The following is a 25,577-nucleotide window of genomic DNA, read 5'->3' on the forward strand; positions in this document are numbered from 1 at the left end:
AGAGAGAGACAAGCAGAAAGAGAGAGTGAAGAGCCCTGGGATAAGGAGAAGGAGCCAAGGTTCCCAGAGTGCTGCTAAAGTCACCAGCCACAAACTCTAGAAGTCTCTTCCCAGGGAGACTTCCCTCTACATCACATATGGCACAGAGTGCCACTCCATTGCAAATAAGTTCTGATAAGCCAGACACAGCAGAAAAGGGGGAGACAGGTCTCCCTACCAGGTGTCGGAATTCTGCCGCCAGACTCCCGTTGGTGGACTCTTCCATGTTCATCACCTTCGTGTGAGTGCCCAGAATGTTGAACTTCCTAAACCTAGACAACACAGGGAAAGGATACTTAAAAGGCTGGGAACTGTTAAAGCAATGCATAAACAAAGCAGAGAGCAAAACAGAGTGCAAAACGTACCCTTTTACTGTATTTCTCTCATTCACATCTCTGCAAGGAAAAAAAAAAATGTAATCATAAATGTGTATTTAAAATATGAAATTTGCATTCACAAACATATAAAAGTATAAGATCAATAACCAATAAATCCATACCTGTGGGTTTTCTTCCCTATCATTCACTCAGTCCCTCAATCAACCCACACCAGCACTGCCAAGCTGTGCTGAGGGACCTTGGGCAAGTACACTGGGCCTCACCTTTTCTCTTCTGTACATCCTGCTGGCAGCACCGACCACACAGCACCCCGGGAGGAGGAAACTAGTTAACAGGTAGGGAGAGCACACAGCACACCCTCAGGAATATAAGCCCAAGTTATCACAATGTATGAGCAGCTACTCCCTCTGCAGGAGGCAATGAGCTAAGCCCTGGGGACTGAGCAGAGAGCACTGCTCCAGAACTCAGAGGACCCTCCTAAGAGACAGCTTGAGTTTTATGTTTGCTCTTTATTAGTTTTAATGCTTTCATCAAAGTACCTGAATAGTCAATCATTTGGGGGAACTGCCAAGTTTTAAATCTGAGGTTAAAATTTTGAGAGACCAGAATCTTACATAAGTTGAGCGATAATGTTGTCATATTCTGGACAAATAATGTATGTTAGAGGCAGGTGAAGGTCAGAGACCATTAGTGCACTCCCAGTTAAATGAGTTAGCTTCCTTTCCTGTCCCAACTAGACATTCAATGCTTCTGTGGCTGATAATCACTGTCAGCTATGACAGTGAGCAATTTTCCTGTCAAAACTAAGAAGAAAACTCAGAACTGGAACAGACAGAAAAGACAAAAAAGCAAGAACAAACCGAAAGAGATACTGAGTTAAGCAGACTGTGGCAAAACTGCGGTGGCCACAAAAACCTCTACAATTCTTCCTTTAAACACACAGAATGTATTTCCTTGTCCCTTGAATTTCAGGGGACTTTGACCTGCTTTTCCAGACACAATGGATGGGAGCAGTGCTGTGCAAGTTCCAAGTCTAGCCTACTAAGCCCAGCATGCTGCTGCTTGGATCCACTTGGAACACCACTGCCATGTGAGAAAGCCCAGGCTGGCCACTCTGACAGCCCCACAGAGAAGGGCCCAGTTATCCCAGCCAAGACCTCAGACAAATAATGAGGTCATGCTAGACCACCCAGCAGCAACCAGGCCAGTTCAGACTAGAAGGACCACCCACAGTCCACAGAATAATAGAAATAATAAGTTTCTGAGTTTAAGCCACTAGGTTTGCAGGTTATCTGTTATGCAGCAAAAGCTAACTGATACACAGAAAAACCAAAGATGGGAGGGAAACAAAGGTACAAACAAAGAGGGCTACAGTTACAGGACCAGAAAGAGAGGAAAGCCAGAGGAAAGGGACTTGGAGTATCATAAACGGTTCTGAAACAGTAAACACATCAACAAAAGCATTAAATATATCAAGGGGGGACGGGAGGGGCTAAGCCATCTTGTTCCTTAATGTAACTGCCTAGGTCACTGCTAGTTTGGGTTCAGGGTCTAAGGACAAAACAGGATAGACCTGCTCCATTTAGACCTCTTGAGAGCCTGCCCATTCCTGGGTCCCTACTGTTCAGAAGAGACAAGTGTAAAGCCAGCAGGCTCCATACATGCCCCCCAAAATGCCATCACTTTCACTCCAGAAACAAGCCCACACTGGCCGAAGAATCACGGTGGCCTGGAGCCTGATCAAGTGCCCCTTCTCTGGGGCTGGCCTAGTTGAGGTGGTAGCTGCTTGGAACAAGCACATATGCATAAAATGCTCTCATACTTTTGTTCATTTGTAGTCTAAAAAGGCACACTGATACCAGCTCTTAGAGAAAGTTCCCAAGACCCAGGAATTACTGATTTAAATCTGCTGGAATCACTAACAAACAGCCCCGCTGCATCAGTCCATGTTTGGTTAACAAAACCAATGTTTCAATAGTATATGTATCTTTGATAATATTAGAGATATCTTACTTGTCAAATAAGACTTTGACTTTCAAGTTATAATTCAGCTCTTGCAACTTCACCAGCAGCCTGAAAAGAAAAATAAAAGTCATAATTACTTTTAAAAATTATCTATTATAATTTATTTATTATGCCAATTCCATATTGATGAACATTTCAACAATCCCCACCCCACCCAGTTTTTGGTTATTACAAACAATGGAATTGACATCCTTGTATGTCTACTTGGATTTTTTTTTAACTGTATTTGTAGGATAAATTCCTAGCTGTGAAGTTGCTGGGACAAAACTGTAATATTAAATTCTGACAGCAAGCAACAGATTTTATATTCCCACCAAATGTAGTGAGAGCACCTGCTTCCCCATTTTGCCTCCCCAGTGCTGGGGTTTATCAAAATTTCTATTTTGGGCTAATTCCGCAGGTAAAAAAATGGGCTTCCCAGGTGGCTCGGCACTAAAGCATCTGCCTGCCAATGCAGGAGATGCAGGTTCAATCCCTGAGTTGGGAAGAGCACCCAGGGAGGAAATGGCAACCCACTCCAGTCTTCCTGCCTGGGAAGTCCCGTGGACAGAGGAGTCCGGTGGGCTACAGTCCATGGGATCACCAAGAGTCGGACACGACTGAGCAACCAAACAACAACTGAGGTAAAAAATAGCAAACTTTACCCTTTACCAAAACTTGTAGCTAATGCTTAACCTGTTGGGAGAAAATAAAAACTCTGACTCATAATCAGGAAAATGAGGGTCATCTCTCTAACCACTCCAGGGCAGTGTGGAAAGATGGAGGGACAGAGCCCTGGGCTGAGACTCCAGTGTGCTTCTGTTCTGATGAGCTAGAGGCCTGGGGAAGAGCCCCTGACTGGCTGGCTCCCTTTAGTCAAGCAGGTGATGGGATGGGATTGCTCCCCTTGCCAGCTTGAGTTCTGGGACCCCATGGTGTCAGTCTGGTGCTGGAGCACTGGTAGCCGAGACGCAGCACCTGTGGACCTAAGTCAGCAGCACCATGGGAAAAAGACTAGGGCCATCTCTGAAGGTAAGGCCAGCTCTTCTGAGTCCAGCTGCTCATCAGTAGAGGAAAAGCTATTAATAAATGAATGCAGCCATGCAACCGAAGAAAGTAAAGCTGGACATTCTCCTATGGAAACATTTCTACAATTTATTACGAAGGAGAAAAATAGTCTGCCGAACAACAGAGAGCAGAACTCTGGTTTCTAAAAATGAAATATATCATGTCATATATACTTTCGCAAGTCTATGCATGAAAAAACACATGTTTATAAAAGTACAATGTATTTATTTATATATTCATGTAGACATGGACAAAATTCTGGGAGGACTGACACCAGGCTGCTTACTGTGGTAGTTTACAGATATTTAGATCACATACAACTTTGAGAATCTGATGAAAGTTATGAACACACTCACCAGAAAAATGTACCAGTCATTTACACACACTGCATCCATTACAGAGGGAACATAAAGCTCAGGTTATAGACTCATGCTCAAGAGGGGATGAGGCTGCTGGGAACTTTTACTCTCTACCATGTGCAGTTGTGCAATTTTGAATTGCTATTTACAGTAAACATTCATTACACCTATAACTGGAAAAAATTGTGGGATGTGTGTGTATCCACACATATCTTTGTTATATTTCTAGTTGAATAGAAAAGACTCTTAGATATTCTAAGTAAGAATTCATATTAAAATACCTACTGCAAAAGTACTTCCTCTAAAGCACCCCCCTATATAACCATGTTGTGGCAGGAAGCTGGGGTGCAAACTTTGTGATAGGAGCTGTGGAAAGAAAGTGAAAGTGTTAGTTGCTCAGTCATGCCCGACCTTTTAGCGACCCCATGGACTGTAGCCCTTCAGGCTCCTCTGTCCATGGAATTCCCCTGGCAAGAATACTGGGGTGGATTGCCATTTCCTTCTCCAGAGGATCTGCTCGACCCAGATGAACCCAGGTCTCCTGCATTGCAGGGAGATTCTTTACCATCTGAGCCACCAGGAAAGCCCTAAGGAGGTGTGGGGCTTCCATCTTTTCTTTATTACCTCAGCTTCACAGTGAATTGGACTCCAGTCTTCAAGACCAATGGCCTTTGAGGGTGAGTTGGCATGCAGGGCTGTCTTTCCACCACAAATGAGCTGTAAATACCCAGCAAAGGATAAATTAGCATTTCCATTAAAGTTGAGGCAGTAAAAGTTATTTTCCCTAAGGAGGAGAGGGGGCTAGAGGGCACGATCTAAAAAATAGTTGAAAAACTTCTAACCAGTTGGATGAATAAACTGAAGTTTTACCGTCAATAAAGACATCCCCAAGTCTAACAGATGCACTCAACAAAATCAGTAATTGCAAAGACCTGTGACACTCTTCAGCAATGAAAATTCTCAACTGGATTCTCTTCATTTACAAATTTAAGAATCAAATTTGCTCACTGACCAATGTGGTGATCATTTTGTAACATACACAAATATCAAATCACTATTGTTATATAATTAAAACTAATATAATGTTAATATATCAATAATATCTCAATTTAAAAATAAAAAACAGTAACAAAAACAAATTTTTCTATAGTTGAAAATGAACCAAGTAGCATACTGCTTACCACCATGCTTTGAAACTTACATTTTAACATCCTTTGGAAAATTGCTATTCTAGTAAAACTGTTTAGCAATATTTATTACCTAATAAACATTTCCAAATATTAATTTTCATTTAAAGAAAAAGAATGAAATCTGCACTCCAAAACCCAAGTAAATGTCCTTGATTATTTCAAAATCAAGGTAGAGAGTAAAAGTTGAGTGCATCCATTTCAAAATCCAACATTTGGATATTCCTGTCTGGACATTAGCCACAGGAAACAGAAGACATTTTTATTATTTCAAGTTAGCATTTAAAAACTGCAATATGAACTCTACTCTTCTACTCAGGGCCGTTTATTGACCTACTAAGCACACTGAGAACACCTAGCCCTGGATAAGGCACTACCTAAGGCCCTGGTGGGAGAAGAAGATGACAAAGGCACATCTCTGTCTACGAAGACCTTCCAATTTACAATAAAGATAACAGACATGCATAGATAATGATATAACTGAAATCCAAAACAGGAGAAGAATAAAGAATGAACTATGCAACTCTGGAAGGGAGACAGCGTCTGCCCAGGAAGTCTGGCAAAAGTTTCATGATGGGATATACGCGGAAACATTGAGGATGCAGGTTCTCAATGAGCTACCACAGAAGAAAGCTCTGAGGCAGAGGAAATATTGTTGGGAGAGGCATGGAGAAGCAAATGTCCAGGGTGGGCACGAGGTCAAGTCCGCCTGGAAACGCGGCATGTGTAGCAGCTAATGTGGAATGGCTGGTGAGGGCCAGGCTGTGGAGGTGGGGCTTGGGTGACTGGATCAGGGGCTCGCCTCAGAGTAGCAGGTGATGAAAAATCAAACAGAACTCTGATATGGCAGAGTACAGGGTCACAGGGACTAGGGAAGAAGGGGCTGGGGCGGTACCATTTGAAAAGCTACTATGTAAGAGTTCAGTAGAGAGCTTGAAATATGATGAGACCACAGAATAGGAAAGAGAGGGCAAATACAAGTTAGACTCAACAGGTCTCGTCACAGACTGGCCAGGGAGGAGACAGGTTACCAGAGTAGGAGGTCACAAGAAAAACGGGCCCTTGGCATAAACAAGGAATTCAGGAAGACCTGAATTCAAGGAAGCCATAAACATTTTTACATATCCTATTAAACCCTTCTAAATTATCTGAATTACCATAAAATTTTCCTCTGGGTAAAATAACTGCAAAAGGTGCAAAAACATCTTGCTCAAGTTACCTCTGAATGAGCTGCTGGAAGAGGCTGAAGGTGCGGTCCCATAAGGCTTGCTTGTTTTTGGTGATGGGGTCATGTTCATAGGTGTATTTCTGTTCCAACTCCTCAAGCTTTTTAAGCTGCTGACGAACCTGCTGCAGACTCTCCGCCACTATGGTGAACCTGGGAAGGTACAAGCCACGGAGTCTTCATCAGAAATAGCCCCAAAGCAGTCTGGATTCAGAGAATCATGGAAACCAACAAGCACTGTTTACAGACAACACGTGATGTTATCTGCCCAGCTCTACAGTGCAGGGAGAAACAGAGATGGACCTAAGGAGAGATTGGGGCGGGGGACATGGAACCTCTGGGGCCTAATGTCTGATAATCTGAGGTGGAGCTGATGTCATAGAAATAAAGTGCATAGTAAATGTAATGTGTTATTGAATCATCCTGAAACTATCCCCCCACCTTGTCTGTGGAGGAACTGTCTTCCAAAAAACCAGCTCCTGGTGCCAAAAAGTGAATCTTCGACTTCAATTGAGTTATGAGATAATTGGGACTTAAAGGCACAGGGTACAGGGGGCGAGCTGCAGAGGGAGGGGACACGAAAAGACAGACACTCTAGGAGGTGATGTGGCGGCAGTGAGGGGCCCCTGCAAATTTTATATCAGGGCAGAGACACTGTGCAGGGAGGAGCAAGAGGGCAACCTGGAATCAAGGCAGCAAGGCAGAGGGGGGATGCAAGGTGGGTTAGGAGGAGACGAGGGAACAGGGGTTACTATGTCACTGAACTGAAAGGAGAGGCAAGGTGCATAATGTAATCATTGTCAGACACTCAAAATATATGTATAAACCAAGGAGGAAAGCTACCAACTCCTCGAAGGTTCCTCCATCCTGACAGTAAGCCAAAGGTGATGGAGCCTCTGAGCTATGTCAGACTGTGGAAGTCCGGGCCTGAGTGATGATAAGAGCATCAACTCCCCAGGGAAAAACATCTCCTTTGGTTGGTGTTTTCATGCCTTGAATTCAGGTCACAGCCCTGAAAGTAAAGCCCGTGGGTGTGAAATGAGAGGCAGGGTAACAATGGCAGGTGGGCGTGTTCCACAAGGATTCTAACCCAGTGATTCCCAATCCTGTTTGGGCCGAGGGACACAAGAAAATGCTGACAATTCTTGCACAGCACAGCGGGGTACAATGGAAGACGTTCATATCTCCACAAGAGGCTCCATGTGGCCTAAGATGACCATAGGGGCTCCAGACAGCAGGGACCTCACCAGGCTCCTGGGGGTGCCGGGTCAGGAACAGCAATCCAGAAAGTAATCTCATGAGATCTTTGGTCCTTGCGCCCTTCAGAACTGTTTCAGGCCACCACCCACTCCTGCCCACTGATTCTACTGCTTCCATCTGGTCTGCTCAGATCTGTCAGACTCTGCTAATACCTTCAGTTCAGTTGAGTTGTTCAGCCATGTCCGACTCTGTGACCCCATGGACTGTAGCACGCCAGGCTTCCCTGTCCATCACCAACTCCCAGAGCTTGCTCAAATGTATGTCCATCAAGTTGGTGACACCATCCAGCCATCTCATTCTCTGTCGTCCCCTTCTCCTTCTGCCTTCTATCTTTCCCAGCATCAGGGTCTTTTCCAGTTGAGTCGGTTCTTCGCATCAGGTGGCCAAAGTATTGGAGTTTCAGCATCACTCCTTCCAATGAATATTCAGGACTGATTTCCTTTAGGATTGACTGGCTTGATCTCCTTGTAGTCCAAGGGACTCTTAAGAGTCTTCTCCAACACCACAGTTCAAAAGCATCAATTCTTTGGTGCTCAGCTTTCTTTATAGTCCAGCTCTCACATCAATACATGATGGTTGGGAAAAACCATATGGTTTTAGAAAAACCATAGCTTTGACTAGATAGACCTTTGTTGGCAAAGTAATGTCTCTGCTTTTTAATATGCTGTCTAGGTTGGTCATAGCTTTTCTTCCAAGGAGGAAGCATCTTTTAATTTCATGGTTGCAATCACCATCTGCAGTGATTTTTTGAGCCCAAGAAAATAAAGTCTCTCACTATTTCCATTGTTTCCCCATCTATTTGTCATGAAGTGATGGGACCAGATGCCATAATCTCAGTTTTCTGAATGCTGAGTTTTAAGCTAACTTTTTCAATCTCCTCTTTCATCAAGAGGCTCTTTAGTTCATTGTTTTCTGCGATAAGGGTGGTGTCTGCATATCTGAGGTTATTGATATTTCTCCTGGCAATCTTGATTCCAGCTTGTGCTTTATCCAGCCCAGGAGTCAGCATGATGCATTCTGCATGTAAGTTTAAAAAGCAGGGTAATAATATACAGCCTTGACATACTCCTTTCCCAATATGGAGCCAGTCTGTTGTTCCATGTCCGGTTCTAACTATTGCTTCTTGACCTGCATACAGATTTCTCAGGAGGCAGGTCAGGTGGTCTAGTATTCCCGTCTCTTTCAGAATTTTCCACAGCTTGCTGTGACCCACACAGTCAAAGGCTGTGGCATAGTCAATAAAGCAAAAGTAGATGTTTTTCTGGAACTCTCTTGCTTTTTTGATGATCCAGCAGATGCTGGCAATTTGATCTCTGGTTCCTCTGCCTTTTCTAAATCCATCTTGAACATCTGGAAGTTCATGGTTCACGTACTGTTGAAGCCTGGCTTGGAGAATTTTGAGCATTACTTTGCCAGTGTATGAGATTTTGCTAGCATGTGAGATGAGTGCAATTGTGCGGTAGGTTGAACATTCTTTGGCATTGCCTTTCTTTGGGATTAGAATGAAAACTGACCTCTTCCAGTCCTGTGGCCACTGTTGAGTTTTCCAAATTTGCTGGCATATTGAGCACAGAACTTTCACAGCATCATCTTTTAGGATTTGAAACAGCTCAACTGGAATTTCATCACTTCCACCAGCTTTGTAGCGATGCTTCGTAAGGCCCACTTGACTTCACATTCCAGGATGACTGGCTTTAGGTGAGTGATCACACCATCATGGTTATCTGGGTCATGATCTTTTTTGCATATTTCTTCTGTGTATTCTTGCCACCTCTTCTTAACATCTTCTGATCCTGTTGGGTCCATACCATTTCTGTCCTTTACTGTGCTCATCTTTGCATGAAATGTTCCCTTGGTATCTCTGATTTTCTTGAAGAGATCTCTAGTTATTCCCATTCTGTCGTTTTCCTCTATTTCTTTGCACTGATGATTGAGGAAGGTTTTCTTATCTCTCCTTGCTATTCTTTGGAATTCGGCATTCAAACATCCTCAGAGCAGCTCATCCTCCATGGACTCTGAACAGTCTCTGTCAGAACCTTGGCAATCTTTCACCAAGTAGTTATTACCACGTCCATCTCCCGTCTCCCCAGTGAAAGTTCTTTGCTGGCAACAACCAAGAATCATTCACCTTGTGTCCTAGATCCTAGCCCAGTGCCTGGCATACGGCATATAATAAATATTTGATTTATTTAAATTAAATAAAATTTAATCACGGAATTTTATTCTTTCCTCTCACCTGGGGCACTAAGCCAAGTGGTTATAAAAAATAATTTTTGCCTCATTTCTAAATTTCAAGTTCATTCTATTCTGTCTAAGTCTATTCTATCCTTAGACTTAAATACAAAAATCAGAGACATGAATCTCCATTTAAATAAAGGGCCTGCCTGGCTCACCAGTGTCGACTGGGAAATTCCGGAGTTCCCAGGGTAGTCTGGGAACCTCCACGACCAGGCTCCAGCCTCCTGTCTGCTCTGCTTCCTTCCTTCCCTATCTGGCATCCGACTCTCTAGCCACCCACTGTAAGAACTTCAGGCCCAGGTCCTTCCCTCCCTGCTGCTTCTGTCCACACCTTTCTCCTCTCTGGTCTGTGGTTTTTTCCTGTTCACTCCCGAGTCAGTGCAAGACCATTTTGTCTCCTTTATCTTTCCTGGTGACTCCTTCCTCATCCTCCATAGATTCTGAATGGTCTCTGTCAGAACCTTGGCAATCTTTCACCAAGTAGTTATTACCACGTCCATGTCCCGTCTCCCCAGTGAAAGTTCTTTGCTGGCAACAACCAAGAATCATTCACCTTGTGTCCTAGGTCCTAGCCCAGTGCCTGGCACACTGCATATAATAAATATTTACTAGATGGACAACTGAATGAATGGCCCACAAACTGTTATTTCATGTAAGCCTGGAAAATGCCTCGAGCCCTTTCATTTTGAATAAAACACTGGGACTTCAGTTGTTAAATGTGTTGTGTGATGACCATGTCACTGTGTTGGCACAGTCAAGCGACACGCCCCAGGATACGTGTACAGCAGGGAGAGGACAGTGCTCCACACCAAGCTGAGCATGGCCACAGGCGCGACTAACACTGTGCTTTTCAAGTGCGTGTGTCCAGGGCAAGAAGCAGCTAGAGCACATCCAACTCCAAACAGAAGTCTTCACAGGGTCTGTGCTACTAACACAGCTTGAATGTTCCCTCTACAAGTTTATGCAGCTCACCAGTCAGCTGCCAGTCTTACCAATTTTGCAGCTGATCCAGGCAAGCGTTGGGGGGCCCCCCAATACAGGCACTCTGCTGTCTCCGCTTCCACTCCACCAGTTCATCATTAATCAGGGCTTTCTGGGTAAGTTCAGTGGCATTCAACAACTCTATTATTTTGAGAACGACTTCCTAAAGGGAGAGAAAGACACACAGTGAAATAAACACATCTTTAATCACGGAATTTTATTCTTTCCTCTCAACTGGGGCACTAAGCCAAGTGGTTATAAAAAATAATTTTTGCCTCATTTCTAAATTTCAAGTTCATTATTTACAGTCTCTGACAAAAGTACTGTGTTATTCTAGAACGTGAAACGCTACCTTTCTCTTATTGTCCAGCATTAAGTACATCTTCTGGAGTAACAACTGTTCTTGTTTCTGATCATTCTTTGCCACACCATTGGTTTCATGTTCTGTGAATTGGGAGAGACAGCAGATAAACAAAAATGTGAGAGAAGACAAAGCCAACCGAAGGCAAGATTCACATACATTTAGGGAAAATATGACCCAAGTGCTATCTGAAGACAGGTCCAAGCTTGGTCTTCAATCACTATTGAACAAAACAAAAAAATACCAGAACAGGACACTCTGAAACAAAGTCCTTGTTTTCAATGATTCATGTAAATGAGAAATAGTACTGTCTGGTTCTTAAGTCACTGTCACAATATTACCTCAATGAATATAAAGGACAAGATTCAAAACCTCAGTTTAAAAAAAAGTTGATATAAAGCATCTCCGTGGCTTTGAAAGAGAAGCAAACAATTTGGAAAAGTGTCATTGAGGTTTCTTTCTCTCATATTTTTATTCACATTATTACAAATAATGTTTCCATTCTATCATGATATCCTCAGAGGACTGCTAGGGTAACAGCAGTACTCTGCTTGTTCTACACAATGCACACTTTGAGGTTATTTTCAGTGGATATCCTGTCATCATTAAAAACAAGCAACAACAACAAAATAGAGTAAAATTGCTTTAAAACAAGGGGAAAATGCTGAACTTCACCTATGGTATGCACACACGGAGCTGGAACATTTGAAGAAACTTTGGGGATTAGGGTAGGGAACTCCAAACACCTATCCATCTATGTCCATCAGTAGGTGAAGCACAGTAAGTAAAGTGAATAGCACATAACCAGTGGGTGTCAACGGGGGGTGATTTTGTCACCCAGAGGTCACCTGACAACATCTGGAGATAGTTTTGAAATGGCCCACTCCAATATTCTTGCCTGGAAAATTCCATGAACAGAGGAGCTTGGCAGGCTGCAGTCCACAGGGTCGCACAGTCAGACAGGACTGAGCATGCAATCACACACATTGGCAGCTCTACTGCCATCTAGTGGGCAGAAGTCAGGGATGCAGCCAAACATCCTACAATGCCCAGGTTGCTGTCATTCAGTCAGTCATGTCTGACCTTGGCAACCCCATAGACTACAGCCTACCAGGCTCCACTGTCCATGGTATCTCCTAGGCAAGAATACTGGAATGAGTTGCCATTTCCCTCTCCAGGGGATATTCCCAACCCAGGGATCGAACCCACATCTGCATTGGCAGGCAGATTCTTTACCCATGAGCTATCAGGGTATCTCACAATGCACAGGACAGTCCCCAAAACAAGGATGTGTGTGCTCAGCTGTGTCCGACTCTTTGCAACCCCATGGACTGTGGCCTGCCAGGATCCTCTGTCCATGGGACTTTCCCAGTAAGAATACTAGGGTCAATTGCCATTTCCTCCACCCAAAATGTCAATAGTACTGAGGTTAAAAAACCCTGGTCTGGTCATCAAGAAGTCAAGACTAGTAATTAAGTCATAGAATATTTGGTAAATATGAAGGAGTATTTGCCTTTGTTAGCTACTGTAGGCAGAAAAAAATTACAGGCAATGGACTCTGCTTCAAATGTTAACTCTTACCTCTGTTCTGCAAGGTTTTGCATTTAAAGTCATATTCATCTTGCAAGTCTTCTAGAGTCTTGATTTCATGTTCAATACTCTACAAGTAAAGACATAAACAAGTTTTCCACCATACTCAGAACAAAGACTTTAGGAAACAGATTATTGTTTCTATAGGACCCAGAAAATCAGGGATACAATCCTGCTCTCTTGAAGATAAATAAGATTCATAAAATCCTGCTCTCTCAAAGATGAGTTTCTAATAATGAATAATTTCTACTTCATTAATAAGTATATAATAACCTTTTTAGAGAATAAAACATATGCCTATTTCTGGACTGAGCTACTTGATGTCTACTCATTTAATGAAATGTCTCCCTCAGAGGCAGTAAGGTAAAGTTGCTCCAAAGAACCTGTTTGATAAAATGCCATCTGAAGCACAAAGTTAAGGTCATGCTGGTGTGACCCGAGACCCACAGGAGAGTGGGCCCCTCAGCAGAAAGGCCGCTTTCACAGACACAGGTCCAGTGCAAAGCTGGACTCCTCACCCTCTCCACACAGCCCCGCAGTGGAGGGGAGTGAACACGTACCACCAAGGACACCACTCCCATAGATGGTCTGGGAAGTTCTATCTTAAAATTACTGTGGATGTTTTACTTTAATCAGAAATTTCCTTCCCTGAGATATTTTTGTTCCCCTTCCAAGCCTTGGAATAAAACAGGTGTTTGAGGAAGACTATGTTTATCCTGGGGTTCTATGTAACCCCAGGAACATGCCAATTTAAGAAGTGAAGCCATAAAGGGCAATTTAGAGCAGAACAGCTAGTTCACTGGGTGATGGGGCAAAGTCCACAGCTACTGCATGATCTTGCAAGGAAGGAAAAGATAAGCTCCACGTTTGGAAGTTATAACACGGGCCATAAATATCTATCTGCTCATTGGTTGCATCAACTTGTTTACTTAGAGATTGGAATTTGGGGGGAACATTTCTTCTCAACTACTTAAAAATCTGAAATCAGTGAAAATGTTTACAGTAGGGCAACTGAAACTTTTATTCCCCCCTATAATAAGTTACAGAGAATATGTATACATTTATTCAGTACTCACCATAACTTTGTCTTTCACATTTCTGACTTTGCTGTCAAGCTCCTTCTGTTTGTCTAACATTACAGTGCTCTGGATATTCCCAGACTGCGCCTGTAATGGAAGGTACGTGGTTAGCAGCCATGACTTCCTCTGTTGTATTTACCTGCTGGTTAAGCTCCAAAGTCAAGTCTATACCCTGTACCCCACCTAACTCTCAGACCTTCCAAAAGCTCCTGCAGGCCTCCCACATGAGTCTGCACAAGAAAAGCTCAGTTCTCGAGGCCCTGGAAAGTGCTGGCAAACTGTGAACAAGCCTAAAGAAAGACTGGGCTCAATTCACATCTAAACTAAACAAACAGCATATCTAGGATTTTCCATTAGTTCATACAGTTGCCTGGGACCACACAGGAATTTATTTGAGGGTTTTTCAAATGCTGTAGAGAAGATTATTCTTATTTACCCTGTTCTTATTTGTCTCAAAGTCATGCAATTCAGTGTGGTCCCCAGACCAGTATCACCTTACCACCAGGGAGCTTGTTGGAAATACAGAATCTCAGGTCCTAATTTGATCACTGAATCAGAAACCCCATTTGGACAAGATTCCAGATAATTCAGAGGCACATCAAAATTGTACAGAGAAAGACAAATATCACAAGATATTGTTTATGGATATGTGCAATCTAAAATAATGATCTGATACCCCCAGACATCCAGGACCTTCCCCCAAGGCCCAAGAAGGCCTTGCTTCTCTTGGTCACAGCTGTGCAGTCCACTAATCTCCTCCGAAGGGGTCACTGATAACTCAGTGTCTTCTGAGGGGCTTAAAATAAATCAAAAGCCGACAAGCCTTCCAAACGCAAAGCACACCCAAGAGATGGGGCTGACCTGGCAGAGCAGCAATCACCTCCTTCACTTTCTAGTGCTGCCTCGGGGCCAAATGTGAGGAGGGAAAGGTTTAGGTACCCCAAGGTGAACAGTTTACTCTCCTGCCCGTCTCTGCTCTTGGCTGTCCACTCAAGCCCATCTGAGATACAGAGTGGCCCGCTGCATAATGCTGTTACAATGAAAAATCCACATGATAATCAAAATTTCCTGCTGAGGGTCTCCCAGGTGCAGGCCATACTGAAGAAGACACACCTCTCTCAGAGGCAGCCATGTGGCCAGCTTTTCCTCTTGACACTTCTGTTCACTAGGATGAACGAGCCAGCGTAAGCTTGCAACCAATAATACATATCTTTAAATGCTTACTGCAGCAAGGAGCTTTCAGTGTGACAGGAACTAAACACCCAGGGAGGCAGCAGAGCCACAGGAACTGGGTAAATGCTCAGAAAGTGCATGGAAAATGGCATTCACTGTCTCTACTTAAACGCTCTCTCTCCACCCCTACCTCCCAATCTCATAGCTCACTTTATTAGTTATTCCTTAGAGAAATGGACATAAGAAGCATTCCACTGTGTATTCTGACCTTCTCCCCCGATAATGGAATGATCTCAGCCAGAACAACTCAAACCACAGTGGTTTCACTGTCTGCTGGGTTGTTCCTACCACCGCATCGGTGAAAGGCATGAATAAATGCCACAGTAACTTCAAAATTGAACCCTGATCACCAGGAAGGTCTATATTAGGATTTAAATCATGATTTAAAAAATCTTGGTTGTGGTATAACTCTGACTCATTCACTGTTTGGATGTTTAGATACCTAACGGATATCTCAGTACCATTCAAAACAAAGCTGCTGATTTCCCCATCAACCCATTCTTTTCTAAAACCTATTGTGTCCTGCTAAAACCCTACTCCTGTCTCTTTCCTATCTTCCCCAGCTTAGTAAACAGTATCTCCAAGTGACGCAAGTCACAAATCACAGTTATCCTAGATTCTTTGCTGCTTCTCACTTCCGCATCAGATCCTTCAGTGTAAGCCATTTTGGTACCATGTGCAGAACATAATGGAATCTGCCCACGTATTTCCACCTCCACTGACTACGCCTCAACCTCACATACTTCCCCTCTGCTCCTTCAGTCTGTTGCAAGAGCCCACTAGCCATCTGCTGCTTCCTTTCCTATCCTGGCACCTCAGAGATGATTCCTGACCCTGATCTAAAGAAACAACCCAAAACTCCACTACTGTCCACATTGTATCATGCTTTATTATCTTCACAGCAACTATTACAACCTGAAAAGGGTTTTCAAACCTAGAATGACTTCTACTATAATAGGGTCCTTTCTCAAAGTCTGGATCTGTAACATCTTGATGCTTATTTTTCCCCACTTCTTGGGGGCAATAAAATCAGAGAGCTAGTCACCACTGCCTTGAAACAGGGTCTCAATAAAACTTGTTGGATGACTGAATCAATGTTTATTGCTTTATTATCTTTTATGTTCAGTTAGGAAAAAAGTACCTGGCTGATTCTCTGGGCATGATCCAAGATCTTTCTTTCCTCCTTCAGACAGTTACAGATGATCATAGACATCTGTATTGGGTCTTCCTGAAAATTATCCTAGACATGGGTTGTTAGAATAAAAGTAAATTAATCTTCAGAATGTTTAAACCATTGTGTAATATACACGGAAATGAGTTTGTTCATCCTGAACTTACTAAATCCTATATAAGCTATTTTTGGTAACATCAAAATATTCTTTTCACATATTATGACTAAAACTGCTTTAATTGTCCAACCAAGTGCAGGTTCCTAAATTACTTCTTGATTAAAAAAAACAAGTATTTTTGTATACAGTTCCTGTAATATTTTTCATTTTTGTTGCTCTTGGGCCCATTTCTCTTGTTACAATCCTGAGACAATGCAAATGATACAAAAGTTATCCAGAGTATTCCTCAATTAATCTGATGGTCTCTGCTTTGAATTAGACCAAAGACATTCTTTTCAGTTTTTCTGCTTTCTTGTCAAAGGTAGTTGCAAAGTACTGGCAATTGTGCCTTTCTTTATAACAGGTATAATCAAGTCAACTCTGCAGGAGATAAAATTTCTATAAAGTTAATCTGGCTTTCCCACTCACCGGTATTATAAAATCATATATACATTCACAGAGGGTGGGGGAAAAGCTTCTAATTAAGTTGAACAGTCTGGTTGTGAGGAATAAAACAAGACAATGACAGTACTTACTTCCATTAAAACAGAAAAATTCCGTTAATACAGAAATAAAAATAGTAACCAGGCTTACCTGAAAGTAACCAGCACTTTCAGGTGCTGAAAGTACTTATGAAGGCCTCCTGAAACACTGACGTATACTCTCTCCTGCCTGCAACTCCCTTTCACTTTTTCTTCCAAGGGAGGGCAACTCCAGCAGAAGCAAGGCAAGGTGGGGTCCAACGCCAGTTCACCACCTCACTTCTGAGCCTCAAAGATGCCAAACCTTATTGGACTTACTCTTCATCTGTCTACCAAGCACTCAGACTGGACTCATCACTAAAGTTCCTTTGAGCTTTAATATGTTACTACAGCTCACTGCTCTTAACATATAACCCTTTTTCTTAATGACTTAAATATCAACAACTTTAAATAAGACAAGATTTTAGCACCAAATTTCTCTCAGAACTACTTATGCCTAAGTGATAGCCAGAAGCTTGAAAATTCCTTATGTTTACAAAATAAATTGATATTTTATTTTACTTCTGCTATAAAGTATTAGCCACATAAAGGCAGTTTATTGATAGTCTCTGTAATTTTCTAAATACCAATGACAATGTACTCAATAATACCTGCTGAATGAAAAACCTCTCTTATGTAAACATGGAAGCATTTCAACTAAAACACAAAACAAAGGTCATACCTGAAGGTTACGCTTGCTTTTCCTTATGTTATGTTGCAATAAAAAATTATTCTCCAAAGAAAAGCGACTGTATTGATCATCCAGCTGCGATAGCAGGTCATGAAAACGGATGGTGGCAAATGAAACATCGTTGGCAGCATGCTCCCTAGAAGGGTCAAAATGTACACATTTCATTTAGATACTACTTCCCTTGTGGCACAGTTGGTAAAGAATCTGCCTGCAATGTGGGAGACCTGGGTTCAATCCCTGGGTTAGGTAGATCCCCGGAGAAGGAAAAGGCTACCCACTCCAGTATTCTGGCCTGGAGAATTCCATGGACTGTGTAGTCCATGGGACTGCAAAGAGTCGGACACAACTGAGTGACTTTCACCTTTAAATCAACAAAATAAACACAGTTTCCCATAATGAAATGATTAAAAATAACTTAAAAGTGTTTTCCTGGGTTTTATTCCCTTCTTTTGAAACTGACAGTGCTTTTAGAAGCAGGGAGTATAGTATTTCTATTATATAACACTACCATGAACAATTCTAGCACACCAAGCTTGAGCATAAAACTATCAATGGTGATTATCTCTGGAGGCAAAAAATCAATAGGAGCCTTCACTTTCTATGTCAAATACTTTCAGAACATTTAAAATATTTGCAATGAGCTAAACAATAAATTTTAAAACGGAACATATATCAGTTTTAAGAGCTATTTCCTTAATTGGATTACTTTATACTTCTCGTAAGTGTTCTACCACGACTTGGCTTTAACTTACCTCTTTCTATAACCTGGATCCTAACTTGGAAAATAATTTGTATCAGCATCATGTAACTTGTCCAAAGCATTTAGGAGGATGTATAATTAAACTAAAAAGTACATAAAGTTAATGACTAATGCATTTAGCTTTCTAGAGATACATGACATTTTTCAAGTCAACACTCTTTTTTTGCAACAGATAATCCCAACGGCTACTGATGAGATTCATCTGCTAGTCGGTGTAGTACCAAGTCATTCAATCGACAAGTTATTTTAAAAGTAGAAAAACTCCTCCTTCTGTCAGGTGAGTTTTCCTTACCAGTCTTGCTTTTCTAGCCACTGTGCCAGATATTGTCTGATTTCCATGGGAAAACTGTCATCATAGAGCTGGTGAACCTGCTCCAGGTATTTGGACTCAAGCTGCTGAAGCTCATACCACTGGGACATCCTATAGGGAAAGAGAGCACGGATCATAAATGGAAGCCCACAGCTCCAAAGAAAGCATGTCTAGCATTGTGCTTCTTCTAAATATCTTGCTTAATCAAAAACATAATTTGTCTCAAATATACTTTTCAAATGATGTCTATATTCCAAAACCTGTTTTTTTTTTGTTTTTTTTTTTTCCATTTCCATTTTGGGTCAATATTTTTTCTTCCCCATAAAATACATGTTCAGGTCTTTGCTCAAATGCTAATGTATCAGGCAAGCCTTCTTTGGCCACCTTATTTAAACTGACACTACCTCTCACCCCAGAAAATGCTATCCCTCCTTCTTGATGTACTTTTCTCCATCGCCCTTACCACCATCTGACCTAGGACATATTTTTCTTTTTTATTTTGATTAGTGTCTGTTTTTCCCACTGAAGGGAATGATTTGTCCAGGATAGTGGTAGTGCGAGGTGGGGGAGGGTTGTTCACTGAAGTATCTCCAGAACAGTGCTGGGTATATGGTAGGTGTTCACATGGCTTTAAAATGAATCTGCACTTTTATTAATAAGTGGAAGACACTATTTGCTTTAAGATTAATTGTAAAAACTTTTCCCAAAACTGCTCTTAGAAATTATAGAACATTTGTAATTTGACTCAAAGGACTTTAAACTGGTATTCTATATATCATGATTCACATGATTAAAGTGAATTACTTTTGTTATATATCTTTTAAAAGAGATATTTTCTTCTTTGTCTACTGCACACAACAAAGTTGCACAAAATTCTTAAATCTCAGTAATAATTTTTAAAGACTGAAACTACGTTAAATGCAATTTGAAAAGATAAAGTAATACTATCTCTTTAGATAACTGTAAATCAACTTTTACACAGTAGCCCTGAAGATTAAAAATTAAAACAAAAAACTGATTTAAGGAAGTCTGAACATCCATCAGGAAAATGAAAAGCCTCCCTTCATCATAGCGTAAATTAGGACTTATCAGGTTGACCAAAAGGTTCGATCAGGTTTTTGCAACCCAATATATCAGTGCACAGCTGATAATATTCTGAGCAGATGTAAGTCAATCTTGTTCTACTAGGCCTGAGGAAAGGGCTCTGGATTTTCAAACAGGGCATGGAAGAACGTATGCATGCTTGCTGGCAAGCACATGTGTGCAGGCATGAAGTCATGTCTGCTTCACAAATTTCCTTCCAAAGGAAGGTTAAGCATATGGTGGGGCCACAAAACTAGTTCAGCATCACAAAACATCAGTACAAATGAACCCAACTCCACACCTTTGGTATACTTGCTGTAGCAATTTGATTTTTCACTTCAAATTTATCTTACCTGAGTGAAAGACTGCAAATTTGCAGTGCTCTCCCTCCCTACTAAGTATCTAAAAAGGATGTGCCTAAAGCAAATACACTGGCCAGACCATCAACCAGCAGGGGCTGCAACACTCTTCTTAGGGTGAGTGACCACAGGTGACTCACTTTTCTGTCAACAGGGTGATTGTTAAGACTGCATGAGCTAATACAGACACAGCGCCTGGCACTGCGATCAGTGATCAGGTGAGCAGGTGATCAATAAATTCATGCTAACAAATCCAGAATCCACTCCATCTTCTAGCAAAACTTGGTACCAACACGGAGTGGCAAGACCATCCCTCAATCACCTGACTTCTTCCTTTCCAGTCTCAAGACCTCCTGCCTCCATGCCTCCAACACTATTTCCCAATCTAGCCTTCTGCTGCACACGGGTTTTGACCACATCATTCTCTTGCACAAAATTGCTAGTTGGCCAATATCCGACTGATTTCCACTCTGACACTATTTTCATCCATTCACAAAGCAATTCTGTCACTAAATTATCTACTTTTCTTCCCCTGGCTTCACCCAACATTTCTGCTTTGCTCTAGCTGTCACTCACCCTTGAAAACGGCTTCCCCATAAATTTTTGCCTCTTTAAATTTTACTAGCATTCAAAGACAGGTACAAATGCCATTTCTTCTATAAGCTAAGACATACCCAGAGACAATTAAGCTTTCATTGACTTGTGCCTCACTGCATTTTGCATCTCTATTTGGGTGTCAGACCCTGTTTTCCTTGGTGGCTCAGTGGTAAAGAATCTGCCTGCCAATGCAGGAGATGCAACACACGGGTTTGATCCCTGGGTCAGGAAGATCCCATGAAGTAGGAAATGGCAACCCACTCCAGTACTCTTGCCTAGAAAATCCCATGGACAGAGAAGCCTGGCAGGCTACAGTCTACGGGGCCGCAAAGAGTCAGACACAGCTTAGCGACTGAGTATGCACACTGACACCCTGTCTTCCTTAAAAAAAGCTCTATGATGTCTCCCCTAAATGATGTAAGCTTCAGATTTGCTGAGACTGTCTTTTTTTTTTTCTTTTTAAACATCTTCTGCACTTTGGACAGTGTCCTGCATACAATATATGCTCAACAGAAGTCTGTTGAACTGAAATCTAGTAGATTGAATTAGAAAGTAAAGGGCAAACCATATTATGGTCCAACAAGTTTTGAGTCCTGCATCAAACTGCAAACTGGATTGTGCTGAGGGCTCAAATCTTATTTCCGTCCCATAAAAACAATCAATCCAACTTAAACAAACAATATTTAAAGCACAATCAATCACACCTATTTTTCTTCCCCCAAACTTTTGGTACTAGTCAGAATTTTTTAAAGGCTAATTATATTATTTGGGGATCTGCAGGAACTAATCATCACTTTTACACTTCACGAGCACATTATGTTCTTTTATCCATAAACAGATATATAATTAAGTTTCAAAGTTACATACTCATTAATTTCCGTTAACATTTACTAACCTGTCACCTTGTGCCCCAGCGAAGGGCTAGGGATTCAACACAAGCAGCAGCTACACACAGCACGTCAGATGCCAAGACTGTTGGGTCTGCATGCACAGGGTGCGCCTAGCTTAGACAGGTCTCTAGGGGTGGCACACGGCAAATACCAACTTTCTGCGGAGAGAAGAAAATACGACTCTGCTGGAAGGGGAGGGGAAGAGGGTAAATGGGAAAATGCATTGTTGTGGGGGAGGGGCGGGATTCTATTTCACATTTTTTCTTTTTTACTACCAGGGCACGACTGACTGGGGCAACCGTGCCATCACCGGAAACAACACCTGGGATACGTGTTCTTTTCCGGATGACGGATTCACCTATCAGCACTTAAAGGCTTGCGCTCGTTGGGCATCCGTCCGCTGGGCCTCGACGAAGCCGGTCCAGGCGCGTCCCACCCCGGCACCCGGAACCTCAAACTCACTCTGCGCGCCGGATCCCGCAGAGATGGGCGAGAACACAGCCGTGCCTCCTCTCCCAGGTCGCCTCCGCTCTATCTTGGGTCTGACTCGCGCCCTCCCGAGTGCGGCAGGATCTGTCCGCAAACTCAGCGCAGCAAAGCGAAAGTATCAGCGGAAAGAAAAGGCAGATCCTGACGCCCCGCCTCCTTCTGCTCCCGCCAATCATCGGGCTGCTGCCGCGCTCGGCCAATTGGACACGGCTGTTCCCCGCGCGTATCGCCTCCCCCGGGCCGCTGCTCTGCTAACCCGCTGAGTCTTTCGTTAGCCTTCCGCTAGGGCTTGTGTCTGGAGGCTTTGAAGCTCAGCTCTGTGTTGCAAATTAAGGGTTATGTTTACACATACTTTAGAGAACAGCTAAAAGGAAGTTATGTGTTTGCAGAGGCCCAAACTGGGAGATCCTTACATTAGCCCCAAATCTGAAAATTCGAGGCAGAGGACACAGGTGGGGACATTGTCGTTTTCGAATCTCAGCTTAGCAACTGACCTACCTCCTTGTTGCTAAACCCGGAAGACGCTTTTCTGTCCTCACCTTATGTGACCACTCAGAAACCTGCGCAGCTGACACCTCCATTCTTTAACACTTCTCCGTGGGCCATGATGACAACATACCTTCCTTGCTTCTTCCTACCTCTCTGCTATTTCTTTCTCCATCTCTGCCACCAAGCTGCTCAGTGTTAAGTGTGGTCATGATTCATATTTGGTCTACTTTACCTACACTTCTCAGGCTGTTCTGCATTGACCTCATCCACAGTATCTGTGTCCTAGATAATGTAGAACTTCTACACCCGTACCGTGTCCACACGACTCCTCTGAGCGCTATACCCACTGTACAGCCCTCATTTGACTTTCCACTTGGATGTCTGGTGAGCTCTAAAAACTAATTATGTTCAGAACCATCTCATCATTTTTCTTCTTAAACCTGCCCTTTTTCTAGAAATAATCCATGCCAGAAAATTAGGAGCCACATTTAACATTGTCTTCTCACCACCCACGCCCACACCAGTCCTCAAGCCTTGTTGAATTTTCCTCCTAAATACTTTTCAGGTCTCATTGCTTCTGGTCATCTTCTGTGCCATTCCCCCTTTTCTCTCATTTGGATCTTTGCAGTAGATTTCCCAAATGGCTGCCTCACTTCAGTTCTTTACTCCCATTTAATCCATTTACCCTATAGCAGTTTGGTTTGTTTTTTAATTGCAAAGCAGATCATGTGTTTGCAAACCTGAAAATCCTCTGATGACTTTTCTGAATAAAATCCAAATTTATTAATGAAACCTATAAAGCCTTGGTTTCCCTATCACTTTCTTTAACCTCATCTTGTGCCACTTTTTCCTTACTTCAGCAGGGTTTTTTTTTTTTTTTTCCTGCAAATAAGACAAGCTCTTTCTACAAACTCAGGACCTTCTTAGCAGCAGTTCTCCATTTGGAAAACCCCTTGAGCCAATGCCCTCCCTCCCAACTTCTTTGCTGGCTAACTTATCTTTTTGTTGTTAGCCACATTGCTAAGTTGTGTCTAACTCTTGCAACCCCATGGACTGTAGCCTGCTAGGCTCCTCTGACCATGGATTTCCCAGGCAGGAATACTGGAGTGGGTTGCCTATTCCTTCTCCAGGGGGTCTTCTCAACCCAGAAATCAAACCTATGACTCCAGCATTGGCATGCAGATTCTTTACCATTGAGACACCAGTGAAGCCCCAACTCATCTTTTATCTCTCCACTAAAATCTAAGCTTAAATGTCACTTCCCCAGATAGGCATCACTGAGGCCAGCCTAGAGTAGGTCTTCTTGGAAGGTGTGCACATAAAATCAATTGGTTCCTCCAAGTATTTAATAGATGGAACTTGAATCAAGCCTAGAATAATAAGGCAATTTTGGGTGGGAAAAGGCTGTAAATAATTTCCCAGAGATATGCTTATACGTGGGCTTCCCTGGTAGTTCAGCTGGTTAAGAATCCACCTGCAAGGCACAAGACCCCGGTTCGATTCCTGGGTCCGGAAGATGCCCTGGAGGAGGGATAGACTATCCACTCCAGTATTCTTGGGCTTCCCTGATGGCTCAGCTGGTAAAGAATCCACCTGCAATGTGGGAGACCAGGGCTCGATCCCTGAGTTGGGAAGATCCCCAGAAGGGAAAGGCTACCCACTCTAGCATTCTGATCTGTGTTGCAAAGAGTCAGACATGACTCAGTGACTTTCACTTTCACTTTTCATGATTGTATGTGTGTCTGTTGTAGTTTTCTCCATTCTCATATCTATATGCTCCTTCTTCTTATCACATATTCACCCTCACAAAGCCAGTATTGAACTGGTGATAACAATGACTCTTGGTAACAAAGTAGCAGCCCTCTGTGTAAAAATATGCTAGGACTCCACTCCCCCAAAAAAGTCCTTTCCCTCCTACTTATACCCTGCACTAAGGGCCCACACAGTGTTTGAGAAACGCTGACTCTAGGAAGGGTAGATAATATGTTAAACATATATATTTTTTCTGGTATTATAAAATTTACACAGAGACTATTTTCAGTCTTGACAAGTTAATATCTGCAAGTAGGATGTTTCTCATTGACTCTCTGCATTCTGGTTGTCATCAAGTTCTATGGATGATTCCTTCCCTATGTCTTTAACTGCCTTAATTTTCCCATCATTGACGATACTCCACTGTAGGTGGTAACCTCACTAGATTGGTACCCCACTAGATTGGGTAACCTCAATCTAGAACTGGAATGCTACATTAAATGCCAGTTACGCTACCTTTTTCCTGTCCCTGTCCCCTCCACTATACTCGCCAAATTGTTGTTTAGTCATTCAGTCAAGTCTGCCTCTTTTGCGACCCCATGGACTGTAGCCTGCCAGGCTCCTCTGTCCGTGGGATTTCCCAAGCAAGAACACTGTAGTGGGTTACCATTTCCTTCTCTAGGATATTTTGCCTATCCAGAGATCAAACCCATGTCTCCTGCATTAACCGAATTAAATTCTCTAAAACACCTCATTTATAGTTATTCCCTGCTTAAAAGTCTTGGCAACTCTCATCGCATTTATGATGAACACAGACTTTGCCTGCTAGCCCGGACCCGCTACAGAATGTCCCTAACATGTTTCAGGGTGGTGGGTTACTTTTTTTAATAAGTTCCTTTTCTTCCAAAAAGGTCCATTAAGGGCACTAGTACATTCGTAATCCAAACACCCACACGAACACCTTGTGACGTTGTGTGCTTTCAGGCGAGCAGCCCAGGGCCCGCCCAGGATGAGGTACAGTAGAGGAGGTGCCGACTGTCAGACGCTGCAAAGTTTCCAATATCAGCCGCCTTAGCGCTCGGCGGGAGGGAGGCGACTGCTCGGAAGAGCCGTCCCACGTGCTTTCGGGGAAATAGCCTGGGAGCGAGAAGCAACCGGACTGAGAGGAAACCGAAAAGCGAAAGCAGAGACAGAGGGAGCAGTACGCAGGCGCGGCCCAGGGGCTTTCCAGCTGACCGCCCGCTGCGCCGCGGGTACCGCCCACCTCGCCCCTCGCAACCTCCGGGAGAGCGACTTCCGTACATTGCTTAAGGTGCTGGAAAACTTACCCCATCCTCTTCCATCTA

The 25,577-nt window shown here is 42.9% G+C and overlaps 1 protein-coding gene across 3 annotated transcripts in view; it reads right to left on the minus strand.

Moving 5' to 3' along the window:
- STAT1 (signal transducer and activator of transcription 1) overlaps nt 1-25,577 on the minus strand; it is a 42,356-nt gene extending 16,779 nt beyond the window's left edge. For 2 of the 3 annotated variants that reach the window (XM_061440399.1, XM_061440390.1), the window contains exons 1-13: nt 21,964-22,047; nt 18,555-18,683; nt 17,494-17,638; nt 16,104-16,202; nt 13,727-13,816; nt 12,642-12,720; nt 11,052-11,143; nt 10,711-10,862; nt 6,215-6,373; nt 4,433-4,525; nt 2,391-2,450; nt 405-434; nt 218-311 (exon numbers count right to left, since the gene is read on the minus strand). In XM_061440399.1, coding sequence (XP_061296383.1) covers nt 218-311; nt 405-434; nt 2,391-2,450; nt 4,433-4,525; nt 6,215-6,373; nt 10,711-10,862; nt 11,052-11,143; nt 12,642-12,720; nt 13,727-13,816; nt 16,104-16,202; nt 17,494-17,638; nt 18,555-18,682 — 1,221 coding nt within the window. In that variant the 5' untranslated portion in view covers nt 18,683; nt 21,964-22,047. Of the gene's footprint in view, nt 1-217; nt 312-404; nt 435-2,390; nt 2,451-4,432; nt 4,526-6,214; nt 6,374-10,710; nt 10,863-11,051; nt 11,144-12,641; nt 12,721-13,726; nt 13,817-16,103; nt 16,203-17,493; nt 17,639-18,554; nt 18,684-21,506; nt 21,660-21,963; nt 22,048-25,559 lie in introns of those variants that run through there. The other variant, XM_061440410.1, reaches the window with a different exon arrangement.

Source organism: Bos javanicus, chromosome 2, assembly GCF_032452875.1.
Source record: "Bos javanicus breed banteng chromosome 2, ARS-OSU_banteng_1.0, whole genome shotgun sequence".
NCBI classification, from domain to species: domain Eukaryota; kingdom Metazoa; phylum Chordata; class Mammalia; order Artiodactyla; family Bovidae; genus Bos; species Bos javanicus.